The sequence below is a fragment of the Sorghum bicolor genome, chromosome 10 (genome assembly GCF_000003195.3).
Source record: "Sorghum bicolor cultivar BTx623 chromosome 10, Sorghum_bicolor_NCBIv3, whole genome shotgun sequence".
Lineage (NCBI taxonomy): Eukaryota > Viridiplantae > Streptophyta > Magnoliopsida > Poales > Poaceae > Sorghum > Sorghum bicolor.
In genome coordinates, this window is record NC_012879.2 from 55001743 (window position 1) to 55015882 (window position 14140).

Consider the following 14140-nt stretch of genomic DNA (forward strand, 5'->3'; position numbering starts at 1 on the left):
ATGACTAGCACGGATTCTAAGAGTTGAAGCTTTGAGAGATAGAGGGAGTATGACCTTGTTTAGATCCAAAACAAATTTTGGATTTTGACACTGTAGCACTTTTATTTTTATTTGACAAACATTGTCTAATCATGTAGTAACTAGGCTTAAAAGATTCGTCTGGCGATTTACAGGTAAAATGTGCAATTAGTTTTGGTTTTTATGTATATTTAATGCTCTATGCATGTGCCGCAAGTTTTGGTTTTTGAGATAAACTAAACAAGGCCTATATCTATTTGATGCCATAAACTTTATAATTTTTTTATAATTTTGATTAAATTTAAGATACTTTAACTCTCCAATTTTTTTTGAAATGGCTTACATTTTTAGAAGTACTGTACAGCTACCGAATTACCGATTCTTCTTCAAATGTGACGCCCGAAACTTGTGTGTGTGTTTTTTTTTTCGACGCCCGAAACCTGTAAATTTTGCGTTAGGTACATGTCTGGGATGGAAGCAGGCAGAAGGCGCTGTGCTGCACGCTGCAAAAGCACACGTGCTCTTGCTGCCTTGCCTTTCAGACTCCAGGGTGGTGCTTCCCAGTTCCCATGCGCGCGCGCCGTTGATTAGCCGCGACCACGGCGACGATGAGGCTGACGTGGTGCACGCCTGTGACCGTTACCCACTTCCGACGAGATCGTCCTGCCACTTCCGCCGAGGGGACCAGTACCACTACCACTACCACAGTACCACCCCACTCCGAAGCTTGGGCCCCACGTCGCCAGGGAGGCCTCCGTCTCAATCCAAGGCCTCGTTTAGTTCACCAAAAACCAAAAAGTTTTCAAGATTTTCCGTCACATCGAATCTTGCGGCATATGCATAAAACATTAAATATAGACGAAAACAAAAACTAATTACACAGTTTGACTGTAAATCGTGAGCCGAATCTTTTGACCCTAATTAGTCTATTATTAGACAATATTTACCACAAACAAACGAAAGTGCTCGGCGAAATCCAAAATCTTTTGGAAACTAAACAGGGCCCAAACGGTCCTCTTCCCTCCAACTGTAGCCAAGCCAGCAAGGCACTCCGCCGCGGAAATCCCCGGACAGCCCGTCTCACCCCACGCGTAACGGCGCATTCCGCTGTCCCCCCGCGCCTGGGTCCACCTATCAGTCACTTGCCACTCACGCCGTCGCCCGCCGTACCCCACACCCCACGCGGCCTCGGCCGTCTGTTCTTATCCGTCCTTTTCCCATCCCACCCCACCCACGCCTCCTCCTTATTAAGCGAACCGCCAACCTCCCTTCGCCTCCATCGCAAAAACCACCACCACTCCTTCCCCTTCACGCCTCGCAACGCATCTGCACTTCGTCTTCCTCCTCCTGCCAAATCGCAGTTCCTCCACTTCCCAAATCGCGCCGCAGCAACACCGCGAGCACTGCCCCTAGGGGGAAGCAAAGCAAAGCAAATCATCGTCGAGAGAGAAGAACAGGAACAGAGACCCGGCCCTTCGTTCGTTTCAGTCCGGAACTGGCGAGATCATTAATGGACGCCGCCGCGCTACAGGCCTCGTCGTCCCCTTCGTCCCCTTCGTCCCCGTCGAAGCTGCGCGACAAGCTGCGGACCACGGTGTGCTGCTGCTTCGGCGCGGGCGGCGGCGGAGCGGAGAGGACGAGGTGGCGGCGGCGGGGCGCGGCGGCGGGCGAGTTCCGGTACGACGCGCTCAGCTACGCGCTCAACTTCGACGAGGGCGAGGACGACGACGCGTACGCGGACCCCGCCGCGGCGTTCCGGTACAGGAACTTCAACGCGCGCCTCCCGCCCTCGCCGGCCGCCGCCGCCGCGGTGGGGACACAGCGGCCGCGGGCCACGGCCATCGCCATCGCCTAGAGTTAAGATCGCGCTCCGTGATGGCACTTTTTTTTTTCCTACTGATGGAGCGAGCGACACTCAGTTCTTCTATTCAGCGAGTTACTACTAGTGAATTATCCTGATATAAATATAGTGTTACTCTTGTAATCCTAGCAGCATTCCAATGTGTTTAGTACAAATTGGAAGTGGCGGTAATGAACCCTAGAAATTGGGAGGGAGCTTTGATTCCACAAAGAAATATATCTCCGCTTGTTCTGCCTCGTCAAGAATCTCCTCTCTCTTTTGTCTTCTGGAGAAAAAGCAAAACAATCTCCAGCTGCAAGATAATCTACGACAGTAGAGATGAGAAAAATCGTGTGGTAATTTTATATATATATAAAAAATCTGCTAGTCACATGTGGACGCGCCTGTGATCGACGTAGGCAAGCAGGGGATTTTGCGGCTGGGGACGAAGCCGTGATGAAAAAAAGCATGCGGAATCACACGCTGTCGCGTTTGTGCTGACCCATGCGTCCACTTGAAAGGTTGTTGGGAGTACTCGCTGCCGAAGCTGTCCGTGCCCAGATTTTGCGGCTGGGAGGCTGGGAGCCGATGCCGGGAGGCGGAGACTGACCGGGCCGGGAAGTAGCCGTTTGCGAGGCCACTTTGCTCTGGGATTGACTGCAGCAGCCAGCAGGCGTGCAAAGTGACTGGCAGGTTGCAACGGGCAGCACGTTACTCCAGGCTTCAACGAGTCGCTGTCAAGACACTTGGGCCTTGTAGTTCACCGAGGCCTTGTTTAGTTCCAAAAAATTTTGCAAAATTTTTCAGATTCTCCGTCACATCAAATCTTTAGACGCATGCATGGAGTATTAAATATAGATGAAAATAAAAACTAATTGCACAGTTTGGTCGAAATTGACGAGACGAATCTTTTAAGTCTAGTTAGTTCTTGATTGGATAATTTTTGTCAAATACAAACGAAAATGCTACAGTGTCGATTTTGCAAAAAATTTTGGAACTAAACAAGACCCAAAAATCAAAATCTTTTCAAGATTTTCCGTCAAATCGAATCTTGCGGCACATGTATGAAGTATTAAATATAGACAAAAATAAAAACTAATTACACAGTTTACCTGATGAATATTTTAAACATAGTTACTCCATAATCGAATAATATTTGTTAAATAAAAACGAAAGTGCTAAGTTTTCGGAACTAAACAAGGACTTGGATTTGCTCGTGATCGGTGTCGACCTCTCTCTGTCATTGGATTTTACTCGTGTGATGTTGCCCAGTGAAGCTGCCTGGCCTGGACGGACGGGTGGACGTTGCAGTTTGTGGGCTGGCTAATCAAATCATCGGCAAGGCCACTTGACTTGAGGTGGCGTGGCGTGTCGTCGGCACGTACAGACAAAGAACCTACTATCACTTCATCTCCTGTATATACTAGATTGGCACGGTTTTCCTGTGCCTTTTGCGATAGCAACGGCACCTGTCTTTTTACGGGAAATTCATTGGATTGGGTCGCAGTTGAGGACTCGAGATAAAAGAGGCGAAGATCATCATGTATAAGAGAGAGAGAGGAAAAAAAAGAACATCATTTTGGGAGCAGTGAAATTGGAACGTACCAAGTTTATTATTTCTGCTGTTCGAGACTGCAAATGACTTGTTTATTTTTTGAGGAAAAAAACTGCTAATGACGTGTGGTACTCAAGAGTCAAGACAGAACCAAGACATTTGGGACCTGTTTGGTAGGCTGGCTATCCCTGTACAGGTCTGCCGGAGCTTAAATGAACCCGTTTGGTTGCTCATTTTCGGCCCGTAGCCAGGCTTCACGAGGCCACCGTACGCGTCCTGGCTCCCAGAAAACGGAGGGTGGATCCGTTTTTCTGGGGCCTGGCTTGGCCGCCGCTCGCCCGCCCATCTCGTCACCGCCCGTCTCCTCGCCGTGTGCGCCCTTCCGCTCGCGAAGTCGATCAGCACCCACTGCACAGCGAGATCCAGCGCCGCCGCCGGCCTCTCCACGCAGGAAGATGGGCAGTGTGTCACCTCGGTTTGGGAGCAGAGGCTCGATCTGAGGAGGATGACGACGCCAGCATGCTCCGGCCATCAACGCGAATGCTCCCACGACGCTCGACGACAAGCTCGCGAGGTGGACGTGCTCCTCCCCTTCGACGACGAGCTCTCGTGGCGGCAGGGCGGGGTCCGTAGGCGGGTTTCGTGCTGCCGTGCTCCTTCTCCGAGGTGCTCGCTGTGCTCCGTGCTGATCCCGTGCTCGGAGAAGAAGAGGGTGACAACGAAGCTGCCCAGGACGAGCTATATGACATCGGTCATGGAAGCGACGGCGAGCGGCACAGCACCCGTGACCCACCAGAGGAAGACCCAGGCGAGCACGGTGAGCATGTTGCGTGCCTCGCGGTGGCCGTGGGCGTGGACGCCACCCCAGCGCCGACACCGAGGTCCACGAGCCCCGTGCACACTTGCTCCTCCCCTTCGAAAGATGGTCAAAGTAGTGTCTCTCGGTTTCACTTCCATGCTCGTCCAGGTGTGGAGATGCTCGTCGAGATGCGTCGGGTGCTCGTCGTTTGCCCAGGTGCTTGCTTCTCATCAGCCATGGCGTGGAGTAGCAAATCCCACCACGTGAGGTGCCCACCACATGTTTGTGTAAATGTGTGAAAGAAGGTATCTTTACCGGCTCCTGAAAGAGGTGATTCTATGCAAAATAAACTAGGCAACCAAACATACCATTCTCTAGCCAGACTTAGATAATACTCCCTCCATTCCAAATTGTAAGTCATTCTAAGAATCTTGGAAAGTCAAAACATTTTCATGTTTGACTAAATTTATAGAGAAAAATACTAAGATTTGTAACATAAAGTGAGGATATTATGAAACTATAATTAAGAAAGAATCTAATGATACTTAGTTGGTATCATAATAATAATTATTTTATCATATAAATTTGGTCAAACTTAAAAAAAATTGACTCTCCAAGATTTTTGGAATGACTTACAATTTGGGATGGAGGGAGTACAAGCAACCAAACAACTAGCGTTTGACTTGCTGTGTACAGGCTAAGCTTGCCCAGGCTTGTAATATAGCCAGGCTAAAATAAGCCAGGAGACCATTTTCCGATAGTTTGGGCCTCCCGGGATCGGTGATGTCCGTCCACTGGTGCCACCGTCCCGCACCCTTCTTGGGCCAAAACCCAGCCCGGCAGCATCATGTCCAGGGCCAAACGCCGAAGGATGTTCCGCAGCATGCAGCAGTGGGCCGAAAATGTTGGTTTCTCCAGAGACAACAGAGGATGGTCTTATCCAAAGCCCAAAAGAAACTTACTAGCAGTTAGCGGACCCTTCCTGGACCAAGAAAAGCCCAAAAATCTCTGCCATGTCCTGGTTGGCATTGAGCCCAGTGACTACTTTCTCCTCCACAAGACTAGCTGGGCCAAGCCTTAAAATGTCTGGTTGCACATTCTATCTACCTAGTCTACACTGCACTACACTGCTCTCTACAGATGAATGGAAAACGCGTATGCCTGTAGGCGAAAAAGGAAGACCAAGAAGCAAAAGAGTATCTCATCACAAATTCCAGAATGAAAAGAAGAAGCTGCACAAGTTACGGTATCTGAAGTAACCCTAAAACTAACCAAAAGTACCTAATAAAGCCGGCCGTCGGAGATGGCCGGGTAGCTGCTGCCGGTGCTGTGATTACAGAAGATGGTGCCTGCAGGCTTGCAGCTAGACATGTTTCTGTGGGCAGGCTGGCAGCTGCCCCCAACCAAATCGGACGTAGCCAGTAGCCTAAAGGCAGGATAAAGAGGGAGCATGCTGCTGCATGCACCGGTACATGATGTATAATTTTGTTCCTGTCCTGCCCACGTCGAGCCGCTTCCCAGATTGTCCTTGCTGGAGTACCTGTGTGTATATATATAGCTATATAATCTCTTCAGGCTCGTCCTCAGATCTCATGATCCATGCAAATGCATACTTGCGTTTGCTGCTGCTTCGAGAGTACTTTTACTAATGTTTACTCGATCTACCTGGCAAAAGCCGTCAGAAAGCTAAGATACCCTAAGCAGGGTAGGCTACTGTATATATATAATTAGTAGTCCTTAAGCCATGCAGGTTGAAGCCAAAACCCCCCTCCTGTGATGATTCGCTGCTCCCTAACAGTTACATGATCTAGTACTACCAACAGTACTAGGTAGTAGTAGGTACCAATGGGGACTGGACTTCATCAACACACATAGTTTGCTTTGGTTAGTCGTCCTATAGTATGCGGCTATCTAGTGCCAACTGCTTGGCGGCACAATGTAGTAGTAATTAATAGATAGGTTAACATCGAGCAGCAATTGTTTATGATTTATATATATGAACCATATCTGAATCGAGGGCATCAGATGTAACCTCTGAAAATCCACATTATATCCATATGCCAATGACGATGAGTTAGTTACTCCGTTATTTTCTCCACACATGCAGATGAAATAATGAGCCAAAAGGAAAATTAAGAAATAAAATGGAAGATTGGAAGCTGTAACACGGGGACATATATATAGTCACAGCAGCACAAGCTTAGCACCAGCCCAGCCCTAGGCGGTCAAACACGGAAGAGGGATTAGCAGCGAGGGCGAGGCTACGCGGTGCCGGTGCCAGTGCACGCTGAGCGAGCGGGATGCCGACATGGGACGGGAGGGATTAAACAAAGCGGCGCGGCGCGCGACGCGAGAGAGCGCGGTGAGGGTGAGGCTGACCAAGACGGGAGGAGGAGGAGGAGGGGGCGGACGCAAGTTTCAGGGCGGGAGGGCGGGAGGAGGCCGGCACCGGCAGGACCGCACGAGCCTGTGCAAAAAAAAGGACGCCGCGGGCTGCGGCTGCGGCTGCAAGCCATCTGGGCGGCCGCCGAGCTGGATTCCAGGGGGCCGAGCGCGGACACATGGCCCGCGTCACGCACCCATGTGGGGCTGGACTCCTCGCGCCCCTCCCCAAACTAGGCCCCATCACCGTCAGATTCAGATGTTACTGATGATGATACTACTACCATCAAATTTTTATATCAGTACCAATTTGTCCATTTCTTAATACTAATGATGTTGTACTACTAGGGCCTTGTTTACTTCCAAATTTTTTTTGCAAAATAGGAATAGTAGCACTTTCGTTTGTATTTGACAAATATTATCCAATTATGGATTAGCTAGGCTCAAAAGATTCGTCTCGTCAATTCCGACCAAACTGTGTAATTAGTTTTAATTTTTGTATATATTTAATACTTTATGCATGAGTCTAAAGATTCGATGTGACGGGAAATCTGAAAAATTTTGCAAAATTTTTTGGAACTAAACAAGGCCTAGTAGTATCTACTAAGCGATTCGGCAAACAAAATGTTCCTATATACCAAGATTTACTTGCGAACGCACCTGATTTGCCTTTTCTATGTTTTTTTTTTAAAAAAATAAACCGTGCCAGTAAATTGTTTAATCTGGTCCTAGATAACGGTGAAAGCTTTTAGTCCTATCCTGGACTCATGCATATTCGTTTTGGCTGCACTCGGCACGCTTGTTTTGTGTAATTTGTCTCGTTTTCGTAGCCTGCATTTTGTCAGGGTATCACAATGCAAGACTTTATCACAGAGTCTAAGACACTTAATTACATATTTACTGATGTGGCAGCATATTTATTAAAGAAAGAGGTAGAAAAAATAAGACTTCAAGTCTTATTTAGGGCACTCACAATGCAGACTCTATCATAGAGTCTAAAGTTATTTATTACCTCGAACAATGTGGACTTGGAGTCTTATTTTTTCTACCTCTTTCTTCAATAAACATAGTGCCACATCAGCAAAATACCATAAATAATATATAATTAATTGTCTTAGACTCTGTAGAGTCTTGCATTGGGAGTGCCCTTAGACTTCAAGTCCACATTGTTCGAAGTAATAAATAACTTTAGACTTTATGATAGAGTCTGCATTGTGAGTGCCCTCACACCACCAGCATGCACTATACGAAGCTGCGACCACAAATTGACCTTTTGTTTTCGCATGAACTATTAGGTTTCCATCCAACGACCATAGCTGCAAAGCAGAGTATTTGAAAAGACATATAATATACTCTCTACGTCCCCCAAAAATAATATTTTTAACTTTCACATTTAGCCGTTCGTCTTATTTAAAATTTTTTACAAATTATAAAATAAATAAATAATTATTAAAATATATTTAATGATAAAATAAGTCATAATAAAAATATGATATTTAGATAAAAATTTTTAAATAAAACAGATGATCAAATAAGATGTCTGATATTTTTTTGAGACAGAAGAAGTTATCTACACAATGCAAGGTGCAAAGATCTAGGAAAAGGCAGCCATATCCCCGGTAGTGGGATCCTAGGTTCTAGAACGCAGTATGCTAACCTCGCTGATTTCATCTCTCATCTCAGGCCCTGTTTAGATTCGAATTTTTTTGCTCAAAGTGGCAAAAATTTTTGTTGTCAGACTTTGAGCTCAGAAATTTGACACAGACAAAAAAATTTAGGTGTTTAGTTGGTTAAATTTTTTTCTGACACATTCTGGACTGCATGCACAGTTGGAAGGGTATTAAATGATCAGTTTGCAGAAGCATGCACATGCAAACGTTGCTTTGCATGCTGCATGGCTGCACTGTTTACGTGTATATCCATTCTTCACTTAACAGCAAATAACACACATGCATATATATAAACATCCATCAATTGTATTTAATCACAACCACTCAGCTCTATTATTCACCACTATCCCTGTCACTATTTTATGCCGATTACAACTGTTATTCACACATCCACACTCGGTCCTCAACCAAGGACGAACATAATGAGCAAAGTTCGATCAAAACTGTTCATGCGGAAAAAACCATTCAATCAGAAGTGCACAAAGCAGTAGCGATTGAATCACGAAACTGATTCATCTGATCCATCTCGTCCTCCACAACCTCAGGATCTGGCTGAAATTCGAATGCCTCTGGTGGCACATAGTTTGCATCCCTATTAAGCTGCTCAAAGTGTCTGTCATGGACTCCACTAGTCCTCATGAAATTGTGTAGAGCCATACAAGAGACTATAATCATACTTTGCTTTACTGTTGAGTATGGGGGAATGTCACGCAACATACGCCACTTCATTTTCATTACGCCAAATGCCCTCTCAACGACATTCCTAAGAGATGAATGCGTAAAGTTGAAGATTTCTTCTTTACCTTGAGGGCCGACGGTTCTATACTCTTGCATATGGTACTTAGTGCCCTTGTATGGGGCTAGATAACCAACACGGTTTGGGTATCCGAAGTCAACAAGGTAGTATTTGCCTGTACGTAAATTATCATATCTATGATCACAATCATGCCTAACGAGATAACATGGATCAACATGCGACCTAACAAGAATGTACCTGGAGGTGGATGAGGGAATTGATCAGAGAATGTTGACGTTGCATCATTGAATACCCTCATATCATGAGCAGACCCAGGCCATCCAGCAAGGACAAAACTGAACCTCATGTCAAAGTCACACACAGCCAAGACATTCTGAGTTGTTCTACCCTTGCGGTTCAAGTACTGGATAAACATATTACTAGGCACAGTCATTTCTATGTGGGTTCCATCTATTGCCCCTATGCAGTCTTTGAAGTGTGGATAGAACCTAGGGCTCCTAAGTCTCTCATGCATAGTACTGAATGTAGGGTCAACAGGTTTTAGGATGTCAGCAGCCAACCTATCCATACATACCAACACTTTGTTGAATAGCCTAGAGATAGTACCCATAGACCTCTCAAATCTTTCTTTAGCTTGCCTAACACTTTGACAGTCACCCAGCATCCATAAGAAGATTCCTAGAGCTTCTAAAGAGGTTGATTTCTTACTGGATTTGAGGCCATAGGTTTGTGTCAGGACTTCATGCAGTTTGTGAAACATTTCAGGGTTCATTCTAAACATGGTGTAGCACCTCTCAGGGTCATGGAGATTATCCATGACCCACTCTATTCCAGGCAACTTAGGGATCCTATAAGGGTGTCTATTCAAGTACTTATCAATATGAAGGGCTTGTTCTAACATACCACTGCTTTGAACTGCATGACTTGACATGAGCTCAATCAGTATCATGTTTTCAATGGCCTCGTCGAATTCATCGCTTAGATCCGAACTGTGGTCATCATCTTCTGGTTCATCATCACTGATCACTTCAAGGTCTTCACTACCCTGTCAAATCACATAATCAGGTCAGCCCCCTTTCTCAAATGATATGATGTCCCAAACCATCCACCCAAATAGATTCACATAGCTCGATGGCCATGCAACAGAACATTGAAATTCAACAATAAGCTAAGTCATCACATAGATGGTAGTGCAAAAGGTTCAGATAACAATTTCCTGCAAAAGATCCTAAGTCAACCCCAAACTGACACCGCATGAGGGGAATTAGTTCACAAAGATGATGATGCTAAAGGTTCAACAAACAAATCCAAACTAAATAAATAGCACAAAAGCTACCAGCATTAAGACTAACTTCATGAACTTCAATTAAGCAGGGGTACTAGTCATCCACCGGGAGGTTTTCGTTGATGATGATCCACCTCGCCTCATCGTCCTTGCAAGAAAGGAAGATGGCCAGTTCAACCTCACTGTGGCAGATCTTCCTCATGGCAAAGAAGGACGTCTTGGTATGTGCAGATATTCCCATACCCAGTGCAATGTCATACGCCTTCTCGACCTTCTCTTCCTTTGTCAAAGAAACACGTTTATGCTGGTGCCGCTCATTTCTCTTGTGTTGCATCTCCAGGATGGAACCAAACAAGTTAACCTTCTGCCTCTCAATGTCATTGGCTTCACGCTGATGGGTCTCCCACGACCTAGCAGTGGAGCTCTTAGTCTTCTTGCTAGGGCTGGAGACAGAAGGACTGCTGCTAGAAGGCCTCTTTCTTCCTTGGCTTCCAGGTGTTCCATAGCCTTGGCTTCCAGGTGTGACATAGCCTTGGCTTCCAAGTGTTGGAACATCTTGTTGTTGATCATCCTGCGCCTCGTCATCGGAATCATCTAAGGGGATGGCACCAGTCTCAGCACCAGTACCAGGCCTGTATGCAGTTGAGCCATCAACTGTCCATCCTTCAAATATGTCATCAAGCTGACCAATGTAGTCCGACATTCCTTGATCCCTTATCTTCATCAATGCCTTCTTCCCCTAGAACAACAATCATATTCTTGTAAGACTGCAAGCATAGTCTTCTATTATAAACCTAAATTAATTGGAGGGTACCTTCGTCTCCCTCTCCCACCAAGCATCATCAGCTTCAATTGTGTTGCCACTACCTCCCAGGCCAGAAGCCTTGCGCAGAGCCTTGCATATCCTCCACTCAGCCTTCAGATCTTGTAGCTTACTAGTAAACTGGTCCTTCTCGTGAACTAACCCAGTAGCCAAGAAGTACCTATGTTTGATGTCTCTCCACCCAGCAACGCTCATGACTCCCTTGTTGTAGTTGCCATTTTTAATTTGAGCGTGGTACACATCAATAAACACGCGGAGTCGCACCGGATCCCAACTACCTTTGTGTTTTAAAACCTAGACCAGAGAACTACTTCAGGTGCAACAAAAGCGCAGAAAAATATAGAAGAACCCGGATTCACAATACAAAGAACAATAACACTAAAACTGGCATGACAATGTACACTATAACAGGCATGCCATTGTACGCAATAATAAAAAAAGTACAGTAAAGCATTCATGACAATATAGACGACAACAAAAAAAATAGAAATGCAAGATTTTTACCGGATATCGGAAGCCGTCCGTGCCGGGGAGGACTTCTTCTCCTCCTGGCCTTGCTCCCCGAGAACGGGGAGCACGGCCCATGCGTGCGCTACCCGCTCCAACAGCTGGCCTTCGGCCACCGGAACCGTCGGGAACGAAAGTCATCCCCGGCGCCGCTGGAGGCTCGAAGTGGCCGTATCCGCCCGGGGAAGAAACGCCTCCCCCAGATCCGCTAGGGAGCCAGGGGATCCAGGACGAAGACGGTTGAAAAGGGCAGCCATCGGGGAGAGGGGAGTCAACGCGGCGAGGAGGGATGAAATTCAAGGAACGGGTCGCGGATCGAGGGGGAACGGGCTGACCTAATCCCATTAGAATCCAGTCCGAGCCGTAGTTGATGTCCAGAGAGGCCAGACGCGGGTTTAGGAAGCTGCTGCTGCCGGCGCCGTCGTTCGTCAACGGCGGATCTTGGGGGGCGTCATCCATGGCGGCATCATGGACGCCGAACACCTCTTCGTCGGCGTAGTGACCACCGGTGAAGCAGTCGCCGTGGGATCCGTCCATGGATTCGGAGGATGTGGCCGACAAGCGGGGCGGCGGCGTGGATTGGGCGGCTAGGGTTTGTTCGCGGGGGAGACGGGAGGATGGCGAGATGGGAGGAGACGGGACGAATGCGGCTAGGGTTTGCGGGAGGATGCGGAAATGAGGGGGCCGCTGGCGGATTGGGATTAAAAGGCGGATTGGTGGGCTCTGCTTGGGAGTGAGTGCACAGTTCCAGGTCTTGCAGGCCAAAATTTTAGCCCAAAAATTTTTGGACCCTGTTTAGTTCCCAAGTCCAAAATCCACAAATTTTTTACTGTTTGGGCCAAAAATTTTCATATCTAAACAGGGCCTTAACAAAAGAGCACAGTCAATTCACGTTAATTCCGAAGTACGGATGGCTACACCAACCATGGGACACTCGTGTTCTCTGTAGATACTTATGACGTGTGGGTCCAGACAGAAGCGGGGCCAAGTGACAGTGAGAGGGCGCTCTAGTTATTGGTGAGTGCTGTCTGCGTTGGGCCCACGCGTCGGGCCACATGGGTACGCGACGCGCGGATACAGCTCTTCGATCTGATTGGCCGGCACCCGGCAAAGATCGGAGCTGGACCCATTTGCTGGCTAGTGGTGGCACCTACTACCATCTGCCCCACCTGTCGGTGAGCAAAAATATCTTTCTCCTAATATTTGTAATTTTCGTATAAACTTTTCGAAAATAAATTGAACTCCAATTGGATTATTTTTTTGTTTCCATGTTATGGGTTTTACTTGAACATTTTTTTTACTGGAGTACGGTTAACAAAAGTGAGTACTACTATTTAGGCCTTGTTTAGTTCGTAAAAATTTTCAAGATTCCTCGTCACCTCGAATCTTTGGACCATCCCAACGCGTATAGAAGTATCACAAATATTCCTATATTATTATTGTTGTGGCTCGGTGGTCCAAACTTACTTTGAAGTCTTGTTTATTTGGCTATTGGTTAATTTGCTGTGAGAGAAAAATATTACCCCATCAATAGCACTCTCCAAAATTGCGTGGAGCCAGATCTGTGACTGTGACCGTGCATGAGCCTCCTCCCCTGCTTTGACTTGACTCGCTTCAATCCAGATGCAGTCATGTGACGAGTTTTGAGAGTGGAGACGGATGCGGATCTAGTATTTTGGTTTCATGTGCAGGTGAACTTTTCAGGTTATTGCATTTTTTTATTTACTTCTTTATTTATTATATACTTTCATTTCATACTGTATGATTTTTCACGAAAGGAAAAAAGGAAAGCTTAATATGGCAGCGTTACAGCTTGTTAGGCCTTGTTTAGATCTTTTTTTTTGAATTTTATTACTATAGTTTTTTCGTTTGTATTTGATAATTATTGTCTAAACATAGACTAAGTAGGCTCAAAAGATTAATCTCTCAAATTATAAGTAAATTATATAATTAGTTATTTTTTATCTATATTTAATGATCTATATATGTGTTGTAACATTTGATATGATGAGAAAATTACAAGTAAATTGTGCAATTAATTAAAACCCATTGGGCTTTGGTTGATATAAGTGAGAACATCATCTTGTTTACTTCTAAATTTTTTTGCAAAATAGAAATAGTAGCATTTTGTTTGTATTTGACAAATATTGTCCAATAATAGACTAACTAGGCTCAAAAGATTCATCTATCAAATTATAGGTAAACTGTGTAATTAATTATTTCTTTTATCTATATTTAGTGCTACATGCATATGCCACAAGCTTCGATGTGACGGGAAATATGAAAATTTTTGCAAAATATTTTAGGAACTAAACAGGTCTAAAAAAAAATCAGACGAATGAAGATGAGAACAGTGTAAATTTTGACTGCCCGCCTGTCCCTAGCTAACAAGACAGCAAGGTACAAGGAATCTTAGGCCTTGTTTAGTTGGCAAAATTTTAGGTTTTTGGCTACTGTAGCACTTTCGTTTTTATTTAACAAACATTGTCCAATCATAGAGTAAC

General features: G+C 45.7%; 2 protein-coding genes across 3 annotated transcripts; both read left to right on the forward strand.

The window, feature by feature from the left end:
• LOC8069329 lies at positions 1272–2121 on the forward strand. Its single transcript, XM_002437307.2, has one exon. It carries the CDS (start codon positions 1529–1531, stop codon positions 1871–1873), a length of 345 nt encoding a protein of 114 aa, XP_002437352.1. The 5' UTR covers positions 1272–1528; the 3' UTR covers positions 1874–2121.
• On the forward strand, positions 3045–4589 carry LOC110430884. Of its 2 annotated transcripts, none has more exons than XM_021449048.1 (2): positions 3045–4294; positions 4381–4589. In XM_021449048.1, the coding sequence occupies exons 1-2, from the start codon at positions 3919–3921 to the stop codon at positions 4509–4511; spliced, it is 507 nt and encodes a 168-aa protein (XP_021304723.1). In that variant the 5' UTR covers positions 3045–3918; the 3' UTR covers positions 4512–4589. The 2 variants fall into 2 exon arrangements, with proteins under 2 accessions (XP_021304723.1, XP_021304724.1); XM_021449049.1 differs by having other exon boundaries at positions 3045–4230.